Source organism: Schistocerca piceifrons, chromosome 1 (assembly GCF_021461385.2).
Source record: "Schistocerca piceifrons isolate TAMUIC-IGC-003096 chromosome 1, iqSchPice1.1, whole genome shotgun sequence".
Classification (NCBI taxonomy): domain Eukaryota; kingdom Metazoa; phylum Arthropoda; class Insecta; order Orthoptera; family Acrididae; genus Schistocerca; species Schistocerca piceifrons.
The window spans coordinates 1,096,224,660-1,096,249,362 of record NC_060138.1 but is presented as its reverse complement, the minus strand read 5'-3'; the positions used below and the strand labels follow the sequence as shown (position 1 = coordinate 1,096,249,362).

The following is a 24,703-nucleotide window of genomic DNA, read 5'->3' as shown; positions in this document are numbered from 1 at the left end:
CCAACAATTAATTTTATATGATCATTCCACTTCAAATCGTTCCCCACACATACTAACAGATATTTTACAGAAGTAACTGCTACCCGTGTTTGTTCCGCTATCATATAATCATACAATAAAGGATCCTTCTTTCTATGTATTCGCAATACATTACGTTTGTCTTATGTTAAGGGTCAGTTGCCACTCCCTACACCAAGTGCCTATCCGCTGCAGATCTTCCTGCATTTCACTACAATTTTGTAATGCTGCAACTTCTCTGTATACTACAGCATCATCTGCGAAAAACTGCATGGAACTTCTGACAATATCTACTAGGTCATTTATTTATATTGTGAAAAGCAATGGTCCCATAACACTCCCCTGTGGCACGTCAGAGGTTACCTTAATGTCTGTAGACGTCTCTCCATTGATAACAACATGCTGTGTTCTGTTTGCTAAAAACTCTTCAATCCAGCCACACAGCTGGTCTGATATTCCGTAGGCTCTTACTTTGTTTATCAGGCGACAGTGCGGAACTGTATCGAACGCCTTCCGGAAGTCAAGAAAAATAGCATCTACCTGGGAGCCTGTATCTAATATTTTCTCGGTCTCATGAACAAATAAAGCGAGTTGGGTCTCACACGATCGCTGTTTCCGGAATCCATGTTGATTCCTACATAGTAGATTCTGGGTTTCCAAAAACGACATGATACTCGAGCAAAAAGCATGTTCTAAAATTCTACAACAGATTGACATCAGAGATATAGGTCTATAGTTTTGCGCATCTGCTCGACGACCCTTCTTGAAGACTGGGACTACCTGTGCTCTTTTCCGATCATTTGGAACCTTCCGTTCCTTTAGAGACTTGCGGTACATGGCTGTTAGAATGGGGGCAAGTTCTTTCGCGTACTCTGTGTAGAATCGAATTGGTATCTGTACAACCTCTGGTTTAGTCAGTTTATCCAGGTCCCATATCCGTAAATTCCCACCTTTTTGCAGTTTCTTCAGTTTTAATCTACAGTTCATAACCAATAGATTGTGGTCAGAGTCCACATCTGCCCCTGGAAATGTCTTACAATTGAAAACCTGGTTCCTAAATCTCTGTCTTACCATTATATAATCTATCTGAAACCTGTCAGTATCTCCAGGCTTCTTCCATGTATACAATCTTCTTTTATAATTCTTGCGCCAAGTGTTGGCTATGATTAAGTTGTGCTCTGTGCAAAATTCTATCACGCGGCTTCCTCTTTCATTTCTTAGCCCCAATCCATATTCACCTACTACATTTCCTTCTCTCCCTTTTCCTACTACCGAATTCCAGTCACCCATGACTATTAAATTTTTGTCTCCCTTCACAATCTGAATAATTTCTTTTATTTCATCATACATTTCTTCAATATCTTCGTCATCTGCAGAGCTAGTTGGCATATAAACTTGTACTACTGTAGTAGGCGTGGCCTTCGTATCTATCTTGGCCACAATAATGCGTTCACTCATGTATCGTCCAGTAATACCTCACAGATCTTTAAAAATCACTAAAGAAGATCTCAGAGTAAATGAATATCTTGTTTGTGATTACTGCGTTACCACTCAGGATGAAGTACAGGGATTTCTCTGGAATAGCTCACAGATTAAAATTCACCCTTTTATAACTTACAACACAACACAAATACTGATTAAATACTCATGTGACATACTGGGTGACAATTATTGAACTATATGAAATAAAAGCATCATAACCTCTGAACGGTTTGCGTTAGGACGTTCAAACTGCATACTTGGCTGCAGGGTATGTTGGGGATTAGTGTTCGCAAGGGCACACGCCTTGTTGTTGTCAGCCATTTGCACATGCAAATGTCACGGTACATCGTGCCTGAGTGTATATCACTTGTGAAGGGCAACTATGCAAGCAATAACAGCCCAACTGCGGATCAAACGAAGTTTGCGGCCGTGTGTAAGCGGAAGACAACCGGTCAGAGTGATAACAATCAAGAATTTGATTCACAAATTTTAGAGAATGGGTAGGTTTGTAATGGCAGAGTGCCCATGTCAGTCGTTCAAAAAGGTAAAAACGCCTCAAAACATCGATAAGAAACGCACTGTGTTTCAGACCAGCCCCAGGAAATCAATCAAACAATCTGCACAACAGGTGGGAATCAACAGGATGACACTGCGACAAAGTGTTCTTGAACACATGCATCTCTACCCATACAAAATTCAAACCCATCAGCCATTAAGCCCCAGGGCCTTGGAACAGGAGTTATGTTTCTCTAACACTATCGTCCACAAAATTGACGAACAGGACAAGCAAGTCATTATGGCTTGGTTTAAGGACGAAGTGCACTTTCATTTGGATGGGTTCCTCAATAAACAAAATAGGCGCATTTCGCGATCGAGAAATCTCTTCACCCTCAGTGTGTGACTGCGTGGTGTCCAATGTTCGGTCACAGAATAATCGGTGTGATATTCCTTGATGGCTTGGTGACAATCGAACGGTACACGAAGGTCTTAGAAGATAATTTCATCCCCATTATCCATAGTGCCCGATTTCGATAAAATGTGGTTTATGCAAGATGGAGCTCGATCCCATCGAAGCAGGAGAGTGTTTGATGTCCTGGAAGAGCACTTACGGAACGCATTCTGCCCCTGGGGTATGCAGAGGTTACTGGCATGGGTCTCGATTGGCCGCCATACTCTCCGGATCAGCACAATGAGACTCCTTTTTGCGCAGCTTAATATAAGGTATACAGCAATAATGCCAAAACCATTGCTCAGCTCAAAACAGACATGCAACAGGCCATCGACATCATTGATGTTCCGACACTTCAGTGTATCATGCAGAATTTCGCTATTCGTTTGTGCCACATGATCACCAATAATGGCAGGCATATCGAACATGTCATAACCTAAATCCAAATATCTGTAGGGACACGTCCGTCTTGAATGAAGTGTGTGTACGCTGTAGTTTGTACCTAATTTATGTGATTTTCATATATTTCAATAGCTGTCACCCTGTATGTGCAACTATGTGATTGAATTAAGTATGATACAGTGTGTGTGTGTGTGTGTGTGTGTGTGTGTGTATTTTTTCCAGTATAAATTCATACACTTTTTAAAATGTCACTTTTCAGCTTCACAGCACATTTACCACATTCGAGATGAAAATGCTGCCCTATACGAAAACGGAAATAGTTTCATGAATCTGTCCCTCCATCAGGAAAATTTTGAATGGTATTATTTTGCAACAGAACAACTGTTGTAGTGCAAGGAAAATGTTCCTTCATGTTGTCTTGTGACAGCCAGAGCGAGAGCACCAGCAGCAGCGAGTACTGTTTGTATAAAGCGTTTATTTTGCATTTTGTTTACGACCTTCCACTAAGGAAGGGATTCTATTTGTGTTTATCTGCTCTGCATAGTAACTAACAGTTCTTGATAAAACTTTACGTAGTTTTTGTGTTAGATTTCTTAGTAGTTTCTTGATCGTTTAGAACAGACAGCGCCCTAAAACCGTCTTGTTTGTTTCGCGGCCGTTAGCCACTAGTCACTTGAATCAGCAGTTGTCTTGTGACAGCCAGAGCGAGAGCACCAGCAGCAGCGAGTACTGTTTGTATAAAGCGTTTTTGTACTTATTTGCTGCGCTTAGCTTTTAAATAGTTTTTCTGGGAAAACCTAGCGTAGTTTTCGCGTCTCATATTTCAGTGAGTGTTTCTTGATTATCAGAGTAGCTCATCAGAAGATTATCTTGGGAATTTGTCACCGTATAGAGTAGGGTAAACATAGTCATGTGTAGGGACTGTGGTTGTTGTGAGCGGATGCAAGGAGAATTGGCCACTCTTCGGGGGCAGGTGGAGGCTTTGTCTGTTAGGCTCATCGAGCTCGAGGCGCAGGCGTCGGCTCGTAGTGGCGTTGGGGCAACTGTGGTGAGACCTATGCCTACTTCGGTGGCCTTGGAATCACATGGAACCCCTGATGTCGCTGCGTCTTCCGGCAGTGAGCATCTTACCGGTCAGCCATCACTCCAGGGTGAATGGCGGACAGTGGTGGGCTCGCGCGTGCCTGGCCGAAAGGCGAAGGTGGGATCTGGCCGCGTGGCAGCTGCCTTACCCCTTTCCAACAGGTACGGGGTGCTTCCTAGTGGTGATGACATCGTTTCCGAGCCACCACAGGATGCCTCGCCTGTTGGGCCAGTGGCCGATTCTCCGGCAAGGTCCCGACAGTCACAGAGGGTGGGCCTATTAGTTATAGGGAGCTCCAACGTTAGGCGGGTTATGGAGCCCCTCAGGAAAATAGCGGGTAGGTCGGGGAAGAATGCCAGTGTGCACTCGGTGTGCTTGCCGGGGGGTCTCGTCCGTAATGTGGAGGAGGCCCTTCCGGCAGCTATTGAACGCACTGGGTGTGACCGGCTGCAGATAGTAGCACATGTCGGAACGAATGACGCCTGCCGCTTGGGTTCTGAGGCCATCCTTGGTTCCTTCCGGCGGCTGGCTGATTTGGTGAAGACAACCAGCATCGCACGCGGAGTGCAAGCTGAGCTTAATATCTGCAGCATAGTGCCCAGAGTCGATCGTGGTCCTCTGGTTTGGAGCCGTGTGGAGGGTCTAAACCAGAGGCTCAGACGACTCTGCGACTATAATGGTTGCAAATTCATCGACCTCCGTTATTGGGTGGAGAACTGTAGGGCCCCCCTAGACAGGTCAGGCGTGCACTACACACCGGAAGCAGCTACTAGGGTAGCAGAGTACGTGTGGCGTGCACACGGGGTTTTTTTAGGTTAGAGGGACCCCCCCTTGGGCGAAACGATAAAATACTTGACGGCTTACCAGAGAGGACATTATCATCGTTGATAAAGAACGTCCGTCCTCAGAGACCGAAAACAGGAAAAGTTAACGTAATATTGGTAAACTGCAGGAGTATCCAGGGCAAGGTTCCTGAATTAGTATCTCTTATTGAAGGAAATAGTGCGCATATAGTATTAGGAACGGAAAGTTGGTTAAAACCTGAAGTGAACAGTAACGAAATCCTAGACACAGAATGGAATATATACCGCAAGGATAGGATAAACGCCAATGGTGGAGGAGTATTTATAGCAGTAAAGAATTCAATAATATCCAGTGAAGTTATTAGCGAATGCGAATGTGAAATAATCTGGGTTAAGCTAAGTATCAAAGGTGGGTCAGATATGATAGTCGGATGCTTCTATAGACCACCTGCATCAGCAACCGTAGTAGTTGAGCGCCTCAGAGAGAACCTGCAGAACGTCGTGAAGAAGTTTCGTGATCATACTATTGTAATAGGGGGAGACTTCAATCTACCAGGTATAGAATGGGATAGTCACACAATCAGAACTGGAGCCAGGGACAGAGACTCTTGTGACATTATCCTGACTGCCTTGTCCGAGAATTACTTCGAGCAGATAGTTAGAGAACCAACTCGTGAAGCTAACGTTTTAGACCTCATAGCAACAAATAGACCGGAACTTTTCGACTCCGTGAATGTAGAAGAGGGTATCAGTGATCATAAGTCAGTGGTTGCATCAATGACTACAAGTGTAATAATAAATGCCAAGAAAGGAAGGAAAATATATTTGCTTAACAAGAGTGATAGGGCACAAATCGCAGAATATCTGAGTGACCACCATCAAACGTTCATTTCTGAGGAAGAGGATGTGGAACAAAAATGGAAAAAATTCAGAAACATCGTCCAGTACGCCTTAGATAAGTTCGTACCGACTAAGGTCCAAAGCGAGGGGAAAGATCCACCGTGGTATAACAATCATATACGAAAGGTACTACGGAAACAAAGAAAGCTTCATCATAGGTTTAAGAGTAGTCGAATCACAGCTGATAAGGAAAAGCTGAACGAAGCAAAAAAGAGCGTAAAGAGAGCAATGAGAGAAGCATTCAACGAATTCGAACATAAAACATTGGCAAACAATCTAAACAAGAACCCTAAAAAGTTTTGGTCATATGTAAAATCGGTAAGCGGATCTAAATCCCCTATTCAGTCACTCGTTGACCACGATGGCACCGAAACAGAGGACGACCGAAGAAAGGCAGAAATACTGAATTCAGTGTTCCGAAACTGTTTCACTGCGGAAAATCGTAACACGGTCCCTGACTTCAGCCGTCGCACGGACGCCAAAATGGAAAATATTGAAATAAACGATATCGGAATTGAAAAACAACTGCTATCACTTAGTAGCGGAAAAGCATCCGGACCAGACGAGATACCCTTAAGATTCTACAGTGATTATGCTAAAGAACTTGCCCCCTTTCTATCAGCAATTTATCGTAGATCGCTGGAAGAACGTAAAGTACCTAGCGACTGGAAGAAAGCGCAGGTCGTTCCCATTTTCAAGAAGGGTCATAAATCAGATGCGAATAATTATAGGCCTATTTCGCTTACGTCAATCTGTTGTAGAATAATGGAACATGTTTTGTGTTCTCGTATTATGACGTTCTTAGATAATACAAATCTCCTTCATCATAACCAACATGGATTCCGCAAACAGAGATCATGTGAAACTCAGCTCGCCCTATTTGTCCAAGAAATTCACAGTGCCGTAGACACTGGCGAGCAGATTGATGCCGTATTCCTGGACTTCAGGAAGGCATTTGATACGGTTCCGCACTTACGTTTAGTGAAAAAAATACGAGCTTACGGAATATCGGACCAGGTTTGTGATTGGATTCAGGATTTCCTAGAAGAAAGAACACATGTCATTCTTAACGGTTCAAAATCTGCAGATGTAGAGGTAATTTCGGGAGTACCGCAAGGAAGCGTGATAGGACCTTTATTGTTTACAATATACATAAATGACTTAGTTGACAACATCGGTAGCTCCGTGAGGCTATTTGCAGATGACACGGTTGTCTACAAGAAAGTAGCAACATCAGAAGACTCGTACGTACTCCAGGAAGACCTGCAGAGGATTAATGCATGGTGCGACAGCTGGCAGCTTTCCCTAAACGTAGATAAATGTAATATAATGCGCATACATAGGGGCAGAAATCCATTCCAGTACGATTATGCCATAGGTGGTAAATCATTGGAAGCGGTAACGACCGTAAAATACTTAGGAGTTACTATCCGGAGCGATCTGAAGTGGAATGATCACATAAAACAAATAGTGGGAAAAGCAGGCGCCAGGTTGAGATTCATAGGAAGAATTCTAAGAAAATGTGACTCATCGACGAAAGAAGTAGCTTACAAAACGCTTGTTCGTCCGATTCTTGAGTATTGCTCATCAGTATGGGACCCTTACCAGGTTGGATTAATAGAAGAGATAGACATGATCCAGCGAAAAGCAGCGCGATTCGTCATGGGGACATTTAGTCAGCGCGAGAGCGTTACGGAGATGCTGAACAAGCTCCAGTGGCGGACACTTCAAGAAAGGCGTTACGCAATACGGAGAGGTTTATTATCGAAATTACGAGAGAGCACATTCCGGGAAGAGATGGGCAACATATTACTACCGCCCACATATATCTCGCGTAATGATCACAACGAAAAGATCCGAGAAATTAGAGCAAATACGGAGACTTACAAGCAGTCGTTCTTCCCACGCACAATTTGTGAATGGAACAGGGAAGCGGGGATCACATAGTGGTACAATAAGTACCCTCCGCCACACACCGTAAGGTGGCTCGCGGAGTATAGATGTAGATGTAGATGTAGATGTAGATGTATCTACGACTACATATCGGTTTCCCATCATTATTTCGAGATTGCCAAGGCTGCAATAACGTTTCAAGAATAGAAGTACGATTCCATGTACCCATAAGCTTCATTATGTAATACCTGTTGACAAAGGTATAGTAAAAACAAAGACATATCCTGCTTCTATAGTGAGCAAAGAGGAATCCGTGACTGCTCTTTGGAAAGAAATGCTGTTAACAGACAGCCTATATGTAAGTCTGAATATTTCTTAGAAATTTATGAAGAAACAGATGAAGTATAAGCCAGGTTCTTGCATCCACATGGACCATCTCTATCATTTGTGTTTCCTGCCACACCAGACACTTGTGTTATCAGAAAATGTGAAATTCTCAGAAGACTAGATCTAGTGACACTACTGGAAGAACATAATTTTTACCTTCATCAATCTGGAAAAAATTAACGATTTAATTCGAAATTCCCTTTTCAGTGAGGCTACACTGTGAATGGTTCATATTAACACTACACTAGTATAAACCTTATTTTTATATAACATTACTTATGAATGCATTTTTTAATAATCTGATTTTCATATTTATGTGCTATCTTCTGCATTTTGATAGGATACTGATGTTGACAAATTAAATTTTTGAGCACGAAGTCTTCGATGTGCCATCTTCATATGAGATTTTACCGTGTTTAAAATACTATACTGAAACAATAGAATATCTTTTCTTAAGAAAAATGAAGATGGGGTGTTTAAAGATATTCATGGTCAAAAGTCAAGGACAGTTACCTTGATTATGAAAATTCTTAGAAACCTCCAAGGTTGCATATCAGTGTAAAACCCTACTCCTTAGCTTTTCAGGGACACTAGTTTTATTGCTGTACCTGGATAGAATCAGAAATATAGACATTTATGCTCAACCAGACACATGTAAATCTCACACTATTTCCAAACTTTGCAGACCTGCAACTTTCTTAGCAATTATCATACACTTCTGCAAACTGGCAATTCTCCATTTCTTATCTGGATCATTGGATTCACCAAATCTGAAAGCTATCTGAAATGGTCAGACTGAAAATGTTACTTTTCATTGCTGAATTAACGTAGACTCACTCACATATGGAAATGTATGACATAGGGTCAGGAAATATTCTTTGAACAGACAAATCTCATGTTACATTGCATGATGCTGTGATTGTATAGAACTGTCGTACACTAGGTTCTACTCTGCCATATGTTGTGCAGGACAGGAACGTCCACTGCACTTAACTTATGGAGTGGCGGCACAGTTTAAGGCGCCACATCACGAACTGCGCGGCCACTCCCGCCGAAGGTTCAGTCCTCCCTTGGACATGGGTGTACGTCTTGTTCTTAGCATAAGTTACTTTAAGTTAGTTTACGTAGTGTGTATGTCTAGTAACTCACAAACATTTAAACGTTTTAAACTTAACTTTTCAGTATGACCATCATAGGACTAATTATGAGCAGACCTTAACTAAGGAATGAACTTTTCAAGCACTCACACTGATATTACGGTAATAGCGTACCCGCGGACGCCAAGCAAGACTAAGAGGGCTCATCAGGAAGCTTGACTCCAACAATGGATTTACACTGAAATCTGTCCCACTCGCCTGCAACAGAAAGACACACACAATTAGGTTTCAGATTTCGGTAAATTACAGTACATTGCATGTTCTTAATTAATAGCGAAACCTAACATGGTTGAAAGTATGTGAAACGAGAAGCGAAAACGTTCCTGTAAATATTGATCTGCAGTACAATTTCGATACAATTGTGACTGTGTAACTACAAGCCACTAATCTCTTGTTTTTCTGAAAACATCATTATGGCTTATTCATTGGACTCAATAAATAGTCTGGAATAGTAGACAGCAGTGAGAGAATGAGCCCAAATCGCTGGCTTCTCATCCGTCAGTACTTTTTGACTGGTGTCACCTTCTAGCTTTACATGTCATATTGAAGGTCACTACTGACACATGGCAAGGTCACCTGGGGAGTGGGGGGATGGGGGGGGGGGGAGAAAATAAAGTGTGAACTGATGTCCCTCCCATCCTCCCCCCATTTTGTTCTGAAAAAGTAGGAACCATTCAAGTTCTGTGCTTTGTAGGAGGATGATCCTATGATCAATTTCTTGTTTATTACTGTAACAAATTAATATTTCAAAAAGTACCCTAATGACCAGAGGGTGTCACAACATGACACTAGCACAGAGAGCCATTAAAATTGTATTCCAGCAATCAATAAGTGTTGTGCCAAACTTCCACATATTTTACTTACATTGTTTGGAAGTCATGGAACTTCTGCTCCTTGAAGATCACACTTGGTTCAAGAATCATGAAAGAAGTTTGTATACATGGAAGAACCCTGGAGATATTAGGTTTCAGATAGATTATATAATGGTAAGACAGAGATTTAGGAACCAGGTTTTCAGTTGTAAGACATTTCCAGGGCAGATGTGGACTCTGGCCACGATCTATTTGTTATGAATTGAAGATTAAAACTGAAGAAACTGCAAAATGGTGGGAATTTAAGGAGATTGGACCTGGATAAACTGAAAGAACTGGAGTTAGTACAGAGTTTCAGGGAGAACATAAGGGAACAATTGACAGGGATGGGGGAAAGAAATACAGTAGAAGAAGAATGGGTGGCTTTGAGGGGTGAAATAGTGAAGGCAGCAGAGGATCGAGTAGGTAATAAGACGAGGGCTAGTAGAAATCCTTGGGTAACAGAAGAGATACTGAATTTAATTGATGAAAGGAGAAAATACCAAAATGCACAGTAAATGAAGCAGGCAAAAAGGAATACAAACGTCTCAAAAATATGATCGATGGGAAGTGCAAAATAGCTAAGCAGGGTTGGCTAGAGGACAAATGTAAGGATGTAGAGGCTTATCTCACGAAGGGTAAGATAAATACTGCCTACAGGAAAATTAAAGAGATCTTTGGAGAAACGAGAACCACTTGCATGAATATCAAGAGCTCAGGTGGAAACCCAGTTCCAAGCAAAGAAGGGAAAGCAGAAAGGTGGAAGGAGTATATAGAGGGTCTATACAAGGGCGAAGTACTTGAGGACAATATTATGGAAATGGAAGAGGGTGTAGACGAAGATGAAATGGGAGATACGATACTGCGTGAAGAGTTTGACAGAGCACTGAAAGACCTGAGTCGAAACAAGGCCCCAGGAGTAGACAACATTCTATTAGAACTACTGACGGCCTTGGGAGAGCCAGTCCTGACAAAACTCTACCATCTGGTGAGCAAGATGTATGAGACAGGCGAAATACCCTCAGACTTCAAGAAGAATATAATAATTCCAATCCCAAAGAAAGCAGGTGTTACCAGATGTGAAAATTACCGAACTATCAGTTTAATAAGTCACAGCTGCAAAATACTAACGCAAATTCTTTACAGACCAATGGAAAAACTGGTGGAAGCCGACATCGGGGAAGTTCAGTTTGGATTCCGTAGAAATGTTGGAACACGACTTATCTTAGAAGAAAGATTAAGGAAAGGCAAACCTACGTTTCTAGCATTTGTAGACTTAGAGAAAGCTTTTGACAATGTTGACTGGAATACTCTCTTTCATATTCTGAAGGTGGCAAGGGTAAACTACAGGGAGCGAAAGGCTATTTACAATTTGTATAGAAACCAGATGGCAGTTATAAGAGTTGAGGGACATGAAACAAAGCAGTGGATGGGAAGGGAGTGAGACAGAGTTGTAGCCTGTCCCCTATGCTATTTAATCTGTATATTGAGCAAGCAGTAAAGGAAACAAAAGAAAAGTTCAGAGTAGGTATGAAAATCCATGGAGAAGAAATAAAAACTTTGAGGTTTGCCAATGACATTGTAATTCTGTCATAGACAGTAAAGGACTTGGAAGAGCAGTTGAATGGAATGGACAGTGTCTTGAAAGGAGGGTATAAGATGAGCATCAACAAAAGCAAAACGACGGTAACAGAATATATTCGAATTAAGTCGGGTGATGCTGAAGGAATTAGATTAGGAAATGAGACACTTAAAGGAGTAAAGGAGTTTTGCTATTTGGGGAGCAAAATAACTGATGATGGTCGAAATAGATAGGATATAAAATGTAAACTGGCAATGGCAAGGAAAGCGTTTCAGAAGAAGAGAAATTTGTTAACATCGAGTATTGATTTAAGTGTCAGGAAGTCGTTTCTGAAAGTATTTGTATGGCGTGTAGCCATGTATGGAAGTGAAAAATGTATGGTAATAGTTTAGAGAAGAAGAGAATAGAAGCTTTCAAAATGTGTTGCTACAGAAGAATGCTGAAGATTAGATGGATAGATCAAGGGATCACCAATTTAGTACTGGAGGGCAGCAAGGAAGTTAAAAACTGTAGAGCGAGACCAAGAGATGAATACACTAAGCAGATTCAGAAGGATGTAGGCTGCAGTAGGTACTGGCAGATGAGTAGCATGGAGAGCTGCATCAAACCAGTCTCAGGACTGAAGACCACAACAACGGAGATCACACATTCTCAACAGCAGCAAATCATTTTCTTCACCCCTGGTATGGAAAGGGGGGCAATACTGTTGCTGTTGTTTTGCCAAGTGGCAAACAGTCTGAACACTATTCTATAGTGTTCGGTGCCACATAGCCATGTAGATATTTGTATTACGACCTATTAATGTTATCCGATATTTACTTAACCAAGACGTATAATAAAATGCACACACAAATGGCATATATTCAAACACTCTTGTGATATAATTATGTGCATGTTTGTACTCCACAATGATGGCCAATATGATATGAATGTGTGTTGAGTGCCAGTTCCCATGTGCTATCCTTGACACTAGATGCATGTTACGAGGCAGAGATAAGGATGCTGTGCAGTGCCTCAGATGAGGAGGAACAAAGTTACACTAGATTAATAACAAAAAATTTTCGTTCTAAGCTACATTTTAACATTTATCGATAAATCACTCTCCCAGTTGCATGAGAATTGTCAAAGGCTAACCATGACATCGCAAATAATATTGTTTATGGTTATCTGCAACTTAAACAAGAGCTCCTGTAAACATGTTGGTTTAGAGATGGTGCACAAAACTCCTCATAGATCAGAGGAAACCATCACTCAGCACTACTAATCACTTTTATTATCGATGCAAGAAGAAAATGAAATGTATTAATTAAATGTAGGCATACAACTGCAATCTTACTTAAGTGTCTTCATATACCTTGCTATATGTAAGAGATTATAAAGAAAGAAGTGCAGCTGTAAAAGTTCCATGCATGCTAATGGAATTGCATGTTCACCACGATGGCCGAATGGATGAAGTAGCCCTGTCACAATAGCCTTGTAGTTACCAACTGGTCCTGTATTTATACTTGAAACTGGCACAACAGGAATCGCTCACTAGTGCCTAATAACAAACACTGATAAGACAAAACATTGTGACCACCACCAACCACGATGCTGGATGCCACCTGGCGGCATTACAGGCACGTGATTCAGTAACAAAAGTATGAAATCAGAACAGACACAGATGGGGAATCACACTAGTGAAGATATTGGCTGCAAATGGTGAAATCCACTGAGATAAGAGACTTTGACACAGGGCAGATTATTATTACACAGAGCCTGTGTACGAGTTTCTCAAAAACGGAGAAGCTGGTCGAATATTCATATGCTACTATTGTGAGTATCTATGGAAAGAGGTAGAAGGGCATTGAAAGTACCACAAGGTACTAAATGGTTGGAAGTCACCGACTATTCACAGGATGTGGGGTTTGGAGACTCGTCTGCTCTGTAAAGTGGGTTAGATATTGATCTCTGACATCTCCATGCATCATACATTGTTGAACATGGAACTCTGCAGCAGCCCACATGTTGACCAAACAACATCGTCAATTACGATTGCAGAGGACACGGGACCATCAATATTCAACCTTCAGTGAATAGAAAAGTGTCAGCTCTTCAGGTGAATCACGTTCTTTCTACAGTAGCTCGATGGTCGTCTCCAAAAACGTCGTCATCGAGGTGAACTGCCCCTCAAAATGTGCAGCATGCCAGGGATGCAGGCTGCGGGGAACACTATTATGCTGTGGCAGACATTCTCCAGCACTTGCATGGGATCTGTGGGGGTAATCAAAGACACTCTGACAGCTGCGATCCATGTGTACCTATTCAAGCTTGGTGTGTTCCCCGACAGCGATGTCATTTTTTAGCAATATAATTGTCATTGTTTGGGAGCCAAAAGTGTGCTTCAGTGGTTTGATTAGCACTATAGTAGACTCACATTGATGTCTCGGCGACCAAATGCGCCGGATGTAAATCCTATTGAGCCCACTAGGTTGCTGTTGGGCGCAGTCTCTGTGTACGCAAGTCAGCAGCCCATTGTTTATGCGAATTACGTGACCTGAGCATAGATATCTAATGCCACATACCTACAAAAACCTAACAACAAACTCTCGGATCCCTGATACGCAGAATTACTGACGTATTTCGTTCGAAAGATGGACAAATAAGCTATTGGAACAGATAGCATGCACTCTTCTGAGGGTGTGAAGATTACTCATCTATATGCTGGCACAAAAATTGTGGGAATTAACTCTAAAATGATGCAGCTGGACAGTCTTATGAATGTGGTAACTAGAAATAATGAGATGTTGGGGTGGCTGGATGTTAAAAATCCTGCAATGTGAACTACATGTCAATGACAAGGTTGAAGAAGTCATCACAAAACTAATTGATATATATGTGGATATGTCAATTCAATATCTAAGGCACTTGACTATCATCACCACCCCAAGTCTCAGAAATGGTTTAGTATATGATGTTATATCGATGGCAAAGCATAAAGTTATCAAAGCGCAAAAAGCTTTCAGGGGAAATTACGGTTGCTAAGATTAACACAGCTGCAACGAGAACAATCTCTCTAGAAATTTCTAAACCAATAACTGAAAATCTGAATAGACTCTCATGAACTACAGATGGAGGCAGAAGAGTAGAAAGAGGTGAAGAATAATAATAAGAAGGAGAACAAAACACAATTACAAACAACAATAACAAACGTGAGGATAGATAGTTAGACACCATGTATGTGGTCAGTAAGAATGAACAATATATGCTATGTTCAACTTAGGCTGGAGTATAGATTTGGAATATGAAGCTAATACTCTTAAAAACTTCAAGTTGTGACAACTATCTGCCTAAAGAGAAGCAAGCATATGCTGAAATATTACGTATGAGTAACGCATATAGGAAACACAAGGACCATAAATGATAGATAAAAGGTTTTATAGGTAAGAAATATACAAATTGTTCTGGGTAATGACAAGCGCCGGCCTCATGATCAAGAACATACACTGACTATGACCGCACCACAACAGGAGTGGCCTCTAGCCGAAGAGAATATAAGCGCCGCTCCTTCCAGGTTTGGCCGGACTGTAGAAGACGCGCACTTGTAGAGAAAGATTAGAAGAGAGGCACTATAAAAGCCATGACTTGTGACCCATATGAACTTGTGTGATTGACATTGTATGCAGTGAAGGACATTGATTATTTGCATGTCGTCAACTGCTTGCAACAACTCGTTGTAAATACAAAGATTAAATACTGTCATTTCAATAACTGTAATGAAATCCATTAATATCGTTTGCTTGTATGTTGTGTAGCTGTCCGAGAAAACAGCATCCTAGACACCCTATAGGATACAAGAGGGCAGGATTCCACATTGGCGACGAGTTATCAGAAGAACCCAGTGCTTGGCGGCTAGCGAAATTTCTTTCTGCTGGTGCCTTAATTTTGTCTTCTCTTTTCTTTACAGGAACGTTTACTTGCTTTAACGGTTTCTTTTGATGATCATTGTTTTCAGGTGACCATTGAATATATTTTCTTTTCTTTTGTACGTATTTTTCTTGCTTGTCTTGTCTGTTTCTTGCTTTTGTCTCTTCCAAAATGACCACCCCAACAATCCCACCCACTGCTCAGGCGCCACAGTTGCAATCATTAGATGCAACACAGTTAATGCAGTTGTTTGAGTTCCAGACACTGCATATATCTATGCTGCACAATACGGTGCAGCAGTTACTGGTCCACACTGCATGCCCGTTGGACCAAGCACCACATACAGCAACAAATACTACTTTACTGCCTTTTCGACAGTTTCATGGACAAAAAGAAGAATGGCTCGAGCGCTTGTACCAATTCGAGGCGCGCGCGCACACACACACACACACACACACACACACACACACACACACACACACACCAAAAACAGTTTTTCTTCACCCTGTTTCCTAAAACTCCTGAGGATAGCCGTTGACTGTGGATATTGTATCACAGGAACAGTCCCTTTGACAGACAACCGCTGCCCCAACGGTAATGGCAGGATGTTGACTGCCGTGGGGGCAGCTGCCGGGCAGGATGTTGACTGCCGTGGGGGCAGCTGCCGCAAGGGATAGAGAAGACAAAAGAGTAGCATTGATCATGCACGGGCATCTGCGGCAGAACTGGGCCAGCAGTAACAGGGGATACCGACCAACATCGAGCTGCGCCTTTCAGCACCAGCGCCTGATGATGCTGTGCCAAATCACAGACGACATGGCACAGCAGAGGGCTCAAAGCAATGCTCTGTGTTGCTGACCAGACTCCTTTCATTATAATGACCAATGGCATGACACAGTATCCTCCTTCACTATACCCGCTATTAACATAACCTACGCTTGCATGACCTGTCGCAGTCAACAAGATATCTGCTACTGCTCTTACTACCCAACCTAACTATCGCAGAGTTTTTTCTCCCTTGGCACTTGTTTTGTCACTTCTTTCCCCATGGAGGGCTCAGCCTCTCAGTATCACATACACAAGGTATAAAGGGAGAGTGCACTGGTGGAGTTGTCACTTGTACTCAACCCGTTCAGGTGAAAAGATTTCCGACGTGATTGTGACCACACAACAGCAATTAACAGACTTTGAACGTGGTATGATAGCTCGAGCTAGACACATGGGGCATTGCATTTCGGAAATCATTAGCGAATTCAGTATTCCATGATCCACAGTTTCAAGAGTGTTCTGGATTATTAAATTTCAGGAATTACGTCTCACCACTGACAACGTTGTTGGTGACAGCTTCACTTAACGAGCGAAAAACGGTTTTTGCGTAAAGTTGTCAATACTAACAGACAAGCAACACTGCATAAATTAACCGCAAATATCAATGTGTGATGTACGAGGAGTGCATCCGTAATGTCTTTAGAGCAAAATTTGGCGTTAATGGACTACGGCAGCATACGACCGACTTAATTCCCTTTGTTGACAGCAGTCATCGCCTGCAGCGTCTCTCTTGGGCTCGTGGCGATATCGGTTGGACGCTAGATGACTGGAGAACCATGGTCTGGTCAGATGAGTCGCAATTTAGGTTTGTAATAGCTCATGGTACGGTTGTGGTGTGATGCAGGCACACGGAGCCATGCACCCAGGTTTTCAATAAGTCACTGTGCAAGTTGGTGGTGGCTGCATAATGGCGTGGGGTGTGTTTACATGGAATAGATTGGATCCTCTGGTCCAACTGAAACGATGATTGACTAGAAACACTTATGCTCGGCTACTTGGAGACCATTTGCTGCCATTCAGTTACATCATGTTCCCAAACAATTATAGAATTTTTATGGATAACATTTCCCAATGTAACCAGGCCACAATTGTTCATGATCTGTTTGAAGAATATTCTGGACAGTTCGAGAGAATGGTTTGGCCACCCATCTAACATTTATGTGAAATAATCGAGAGGTCGGCTCTTGCAAAAAGTCTTGCACCAGCAATATTTTCGCAGTTATGGACAGATACAGAGGTAGCTTGATTCAAGATTTCAGTAACAGACTTCCAGTGACTTATTGGGTCCATGCTATGCTGGGGAAAAGGAGGTCCGACACAGTATTAGGAGGCTCCCCATAACTTTTGTCACCTCAGTGCAGGTGAAGACTGCATAGGCAACATGCGATTCCATTGTGTCACGCATAAAAATTTCATCGCTGTTTGAGAACATGAAGTCCAAGAATGGCTGCAAATAGTCTCCAAGTAGCCGGACATAACCATTTCCTGTCAATGATCATTTAAGCTGGACGAGAGGATGCAGTACATTCCATGTAAACACAGGCCACACCATTATGGAGCCAATGGTAACTTGCACAGTGCCTTTTTGACAACTTGGGTCAATGGCTTAATGGGATCTGTACCACACGCGTACCCTAACATCAGCTCTTACCATCTTAAATCGGGACTCATCTGACCAGCCCAGGGTTTTCCAGTTGTCTAGGGCCCAACCGATATTGTCAGTAACCCAGGAGAGGAGCTGCAGGCAATGGCGTGCTGTTAAAAAAGGGCACTCGAGACGGTCGTCTGCTGCCATAGCCCACTAACGCTAATATTCCGCCGAACTATCTTAAAGGATATATTTGTCGTATGTCCCAGACTGATATCTCCAGTTATTTCATGCAGTAGTATTGTCCGTTAGCAGTAACAACTCTTGAAGATAACCACTTCTTGATCGTTAAGTGAAGTCCGTCTGCCACTGTTTCTCAGTTGTTAGAGGTAATGCCTGTAATTTGGTATTCCTGGCACACTCTTGACCTGGTGGAATTGGGCTATTGATTTCCCTAACGACTTTTGAAATGGAATTTGCAATGTGTCTACCTCTAACTACCATTCCACGTTCAGTGTGGTAATTTCCAACGTACGAATGAAACACCTGAGTACAAATGACAGCTCCGCCAATGCACTGTCCTTTTATACCTCATGTACTCATGACTACCGCCTTAGGTATATGTGCATATCTCTATCTCATGACTTTTGTCACCTCAGTGCACGTGACGCAGCTGCATGATTCTGGATGGCCAAGCGGATAACACAGTGATGCAGAAGATCCTAGACTTACTGAGAGACAGCAGCCTGTATGTAGAGATGGGCAGCTGGTGATACTTCAGGTGCCTGGAGATGCTGCTACGATTACCATCCAACTCTTATGGATCTGAACGTATTAAAGGGGTCCGTACCTCTAGGTGATTTTGGGACTGCTGAGATCTTTCATGGCAGTGAGTATGGCTGCCTGGAGGCATCAACTCCATATTCTAATGGCAGACATGTTTCCGGCCAATGTTGTAGAACAACATACTGCAGTCTTGGTATGTAACTCTATTGCCACTGTACAATTCTGATTTGTTTTAGTAGACGTTTCTCAGCCATAATGCGATCATTTCACACGAACTAAGTTACCAACAGTAGATATACGGGGACATGTGAAAACAAAAAAAAATGTATAGACGGTCTTGAACTAGATGCTTACATTGGTCTGACGTTATAACTAAAAGTTTTATGAGTCACATGACTAGTGTACTGAAAATTTTTGTGGATGAATACAGAGGGCGCCCTGTTTTCATAGCTAGAATGACACTACAAACGTTCTAAAATATATCAAGGGTTATTCAGAGTTACGACCATGAGACAAGACTATGAAGACGTGAACAAGATAAGTTTGTAAAGGAATCTTTGGGAGAAATGGGTAGAGACATCACCTAAGTTAAACAATCCCAGTATGTTTGGTACAATAGACGAGCACTTCTTACATTCAGGAGAAAATGCTCTTTCTGCCAGTATATCCCAAATAAGCCACCAAAGTACAGCATCAGGTTACTGGTGGTTTCTGACAACGAAGAAAGTTGTGGGTGGAATATTCAGCCATATACCGGGAAAAGACTGGGTAGTGACCATGAAAAGACCCAAAGATTAAAGGCTGTACCTGACTTGTCTTATGGCTTGAAAGGGCATAACATTAAGTGTGGCAAATTTTTCACCTTCTACAAACTCGAGCAAATGTGATAAGAGAAGTATCACAGTGATTTGAAATATGTTTGCTTTTGTTCTACTGTATTAATTTATTGCAGTAACCGGTTTTCAGCTAACAAAGCCGCTATCAGACATGTACTGCAACATCATAGGTGTATTCATTAGTTGGTGTGCTCACAAAGGAGTCACCTCCACCAAGACCGTAAACAATGTGATCAAGGAGTTTTAAGAAACAGGTGAATTAGGTGGTGCAGTAGGGAAAGGGGAAAAGAGAGATAGAAACCCATTCCCGTAGCAGTTGACGATGAAGTTGCGGCAGCTATAGCCTTCTGTGCAACACCTGCTTCAAATTCTGCTGTCAGTTCTCAAGCTGTGTCATGGTATTTCTCTCTACACTCGTCAACAGATGAAAAGATTTTGTTACGAATTTTACACTTCTATCCCTACAAGATTCAGAATACAGATCAAGTCAAGTCTCAAGATCGACTATAAAGCTGTGATTTCGTGTTCCATTGTATGGCACACAGGCAGACATCAATTCAAAGCAACACTCAACCTGACCATCTCAGATTTCTCATAAATTTGGTGCATCTAACGATCCAGATAAGAGATGGAAAACTACCGATTAACAGAGGTATGTGTTAATTGTTAAGTAAGTTACAGATCTGCAGTTAGAGAATAGTGTGAAATTTACATGGGTCTCTCTCAACCTGTCACCATAAGTCTGGTTCTAATCCACATACAGCAGTAAAACTTACATAACAAAAAAGTTAATGAGAAGAGCTTTACATTGATATGCAACACGCTAACTTTCTAAGAACTTTTCACATTCAAGGTCATTAACCTTAACCTTTGACTTCGGATATCTCAAAGAACCCCACCTTCAATTTTTTTTGGGGAAAAAAAAAAAACTTATTGCACTGCCCTAATATACTGCTACAAACGTGTTAAATATCAAAATGACACACCAAAGTCATCATTGCCAAAAATTTACTTCTTCTACATCAATATAGTATCAAAATTCTGTAATCATCAGTGTATTCAGTAACTATTATACCGATAAATCGGTGAAAACTTCTTGAAGTGAACAACCAGCCAGCTTGTTTCATGGCTGTGGCTTGTTTATTCAACCTGCGCTGTATATTTTCTGCATATTATTCAGTACTGTTGCATTCCATTTAAATAAGAACATGCAAGAGTAGAGAAGAATCTGAGGAATGTTCAGTAGCTGACCGTGAGAAAGTGTCCTAGTGTGTTGCTGGGTGGAAAAATTTGAAGGATATGTAGAAAGCAAATATAACAAAACCAATCAACACGCAGCGGTGTTGCCTCAGCTATGTTAGGTACTTCCAGAAAAAATGTTAAGTGGAAATGAAATATGAGGGTTGACTGAAAAGTAATGCCTCCACCTGCGCAACTCTTCAAAAGTTGGCAGTATTGGCATGGGGCAGGTACTGGCTTGTTTCGTAGCCTCTTCTCTACAGCTCCAGTTGGCACGAAGCCTTAGCATTGAACGGTTGTGTTGATGCAGTGCAATGTATGGAACCCTTCGCAGATGGTCGGGCAATGTGATTTAAGCCACATGCAGTCATTGAATTCTTGACAGCAGAAGGTGTCACCCCAAAGGAGATTCATCATAGAATGAAAGCAATTTATGGTGATTGTGTTGATGTAAGTATTGTGCGTCGTTGGACGAGTAAGTTTAAAGATGTAGAAGCAGGAACATCTGACCTGCGTGACAAACAGAGTTGGATGTGCCGGGACAGCAACCACCGAGTTACACCAGCAAAATGGTGACAGATTGATTCAGGACGATCGTCGTATCACTCAGAGAGAAATTGCAAGCACAATCGGCATTTCACCAGAACGTGAGGGTCATATTATTGCTTTGTTTGTCTATCGGAAGATCTGTGCACAATGGGTACGCCAGATGCTGACTCCTGAAATGAAAGTGCACAGACTTGAAATTTGCCAGGAACTCCTCCCACGTAACGAGAATGAATTTGATGCCTTTCTTCATTCAATTGTGACAGGAGACAAAACGTTGGTACACCATTACGACCCGGAGACGAAACGTCGGTCTATGGAATATCGACACAAACACTCGCCCCAGAAACAGAAATTTGAAAGCGCTGCCCTCAGCTGGAAAAATCATGGCTTCAGTGTTCTGTGACACAGATGTTGTTATCCGTGTTGATTTCCTTGATCGTTGAACAACAGTAAATTCAGAGTGTTACATCACAACGCTGCGAACTCTGAAACGATGGCTAACAACAGTCCGAAATGAAATTCTGAATTCACCACCACATAGCATCCTTCACACAGTCCAGATTTAGCACTGTCTGACTTCCATCTGTTCCTGATAAAGACGATCTGCGAGGACATCATTATGCTTCTGAGGAAGACATTGAGAGAACTGTGAGACTGTGGTTGTGGAAATAGCGTCGACTTCTTCCACGACTACGAAGTCTTTCGCAACGGAACCCTCCCATAAAAAGTTCTCGGTTTACTTGCCACGTCAAATTTGGATAAAATCCCAAGCTTTCGATGACTACCTCCGTCATCTTCATCGGTGCAACGACCAGCAAGATTGGCAGAGTCCTGAGCCGGCAGGGAATCAGACCAGTCTTGCGGCCACCCAGGAAGATTAAGGAAATGCTGCGACCCGTGAAAGATAATCTTGGCCTGAGAGTACTGGGAATTGACAGCATTCCTTGCGAGTGTGGGAATAATTATGTGGGCCAGTCTATAAGAACTGTTGCCGATCGCTGTGTGGAACATCAGCGTCACCTGAGATACAGGTACCTAGAAAAATCAGCGGTGGCTGAGCACAGTTTGTTAAATGAACATAAGATTTTATTCGATGAAACAAGACTACTTGCTCACGCTTAAAACTATTGGGACTCTGTCATCAGGGAAGTAGTTGAAATTAGACTCTGTGAAAATAATTTCAACAGAGACTCCAGTTATGCACTCACAAATGCATGGAAGCACGCAACTGATAAAGAAAGAGCACAGAGGGAGACTTCGCACATTCCTCGTAGTTCTCTGCCTGTTGCGATGGATGGTGCTGCAAGCAATCCTGGATAAAGCATGCAAACAAAATCAATGTCACTGAGGTCACCAACTCAGTAGGCGCCGGTTTCACTGTGACGTCATCCAGCCAATGAGAAGCCGTCCACTGCTTATAAAAGCGGAAGCCTCACCGGTCCACGACAGTCAGTTTTACCCCTGACAAAGATGACGGAGATAGTCATCGAAAGCTTGGGATTTTATCCAAATTTGACACGGCAAGTAAACCGAGAACTTTTTATGCAAGGACTTCTTCCACGATGGCTGCAGAAAAATTGTTCATTGTTGGCAGAAATTTATCCAGTTGGCTGGTGATTATGTGCAGAAGTGAATATTGGTAATTAAAGATCACATTCTAAAGATTATTTCTGCATTTTGTTTATTAAAATATTCCCATCCAAACCCAATTAACGAAGGTGGAGGAAGAAATGGAGATAGAGAAATAGTAGCCCAGCTGGAATATGAATTTCGCGCACGGAAGGTATGTGTGATAAAATAAAAATTTTCACAGTACTTCCACTTCAAATTACACTACACGAAGAGCAAAACATCTATTAGAAGAACATGGTATATTAGTGGCACCAAATCCAAAACCAAGTAAGACATGTTGTAAAAAAGCTGTTCAACATGTACACGATTTTTATTGTGATGGCAATGTTAGCCATGAGATATCATCAATAAAAGACTTTGTGCTGCGAGAAAAAATGGAATTAGAACACAAAGCAGAAGCACCTAGGTTTGCACAATCTTAAAGACAGATGTAGGGCAAAATGGATTCTTGTACCTAAACATGTATATGTCTAAATTTATTACAGATAGAAAAGTATAAATTGAGACTATTATGTAGAACATAATGCCTGATACCCTGTGCAGTTTTTGTTTGAAAATGCACATCGACATACATTTTATAAGAATTTGAATTTTTAATGTACCTTTTCGTATAAGCTAGTCAAACAACAAAACTGGAATCAAACAGTTTATATTTGCATAAGAGGCAAATAAAACGTGTGGAACAGATTTTTGTTTAATATCACAGTCGATATGAAATTAATTTTTCAGTTTTGTGTTACCCAGAACTGTTCTATTTTTCTCAAGTTTTAAAAGAGTTCATTTCTCAGAGGGAAGATAATGAACTATTGCTGCACAGGATTATGCAGTAATTAATCTTAAGAACTATGCCAAATTTCAGGATGTTAGCTTTTATATTTTCTGAGAAAAGACACATTATAAGTCAAAAAAGTTAGTTTACTGCAAATAGCATTTAAAGTCTTTATTTCAGTTTTTGACAATATTGCTATACCTATAGTGACTATGCTGTCCATATCCATAATCTTTATTCTCTTCTTCGTCCTCCTAGAGTAATCCCTTCCCCTGCCATCTTTGCCTAGCCAACATTTGCATTTTTTCTTCTGCTGCCTGGGCTTTGTCCAGTCATGCTTCATGGATGCTTCTCAGTATCTTCAGTGTGAATGCACCTGAATGGGAGCCTAGTCTCTGTTGGCACTTAATCCTACCTAAATTGCCACTACTGAACACTGGACAGGCATCACATTCAACTATCTTCATAACAACTGAGGACACAAATACTGTATTTGGACAATGCATCCACATAAGCTAATTGTAGCTCTCATTTGTATTCTGTGTTTTCCGATGTACACTGATTTTCGGCAGTTCAGGATTAGCTAGGTACCTGAAAGCAGGTTTTATAACATCTAAAACAACTGACAAACCATGTTTGCGGGTGTATGGTGTTCCACTGACTTCTGCCTGAAGATATTTGCACCACGATATGTCAAAAAGGGAATTTCTAGGATTATCATCTGTGGAAATTTTGTGAAAGAATATTGACCATATGGCTTCCTGCATTTTGGTCACACAATGTAAGTTACCTGTGATAGCTGTTCCATGATATATTTGCAAAATGTGAATTTCCTTGTCTGTCAGTCTGTTAACACATCTTTGTGAGTTTCCATCTAATTTCTTGGCTTTCAATTCTTTCTTCAATCTGAGAAGTATAACTTCCATTCACTTTTGAACATGCCCCACACATTCCACTTTTTCCATTTTAGTTTGTGAGACACAAGGATTGCTCTCTAAAATAGTCTTAAAGACACTGAACTCTCCATCACTTAGATACTTCACATATGTAACACCATATTCT

At 41.6% G+C, this 24,703-nt stretch overlaps 1 protein-coding gene across 2 annotated transcripts in view; it reads right to left on the bottom strand.

Moving 5' to 3' along the window:
- Positions 1-24,703, bottom strand: part of LOC124798390 (caspase-7-like) — a 218,376-nt gene that overhangs the window by 19,126 nt on the left and 174,547 nt on the right. For both annotated transcript variants that reach the window (XM_047261769.1, XM_047261780.1), the window contains one exon: positions 9,166-9,273. In XM_047261769.1, the coding sequence (XP_047117725.1) occupies positions 9,166-9,273 (108 nt within the window). The remainder of the gene's footprint in view (positions 1-9,165; positions 9,274-24,703) is intronic.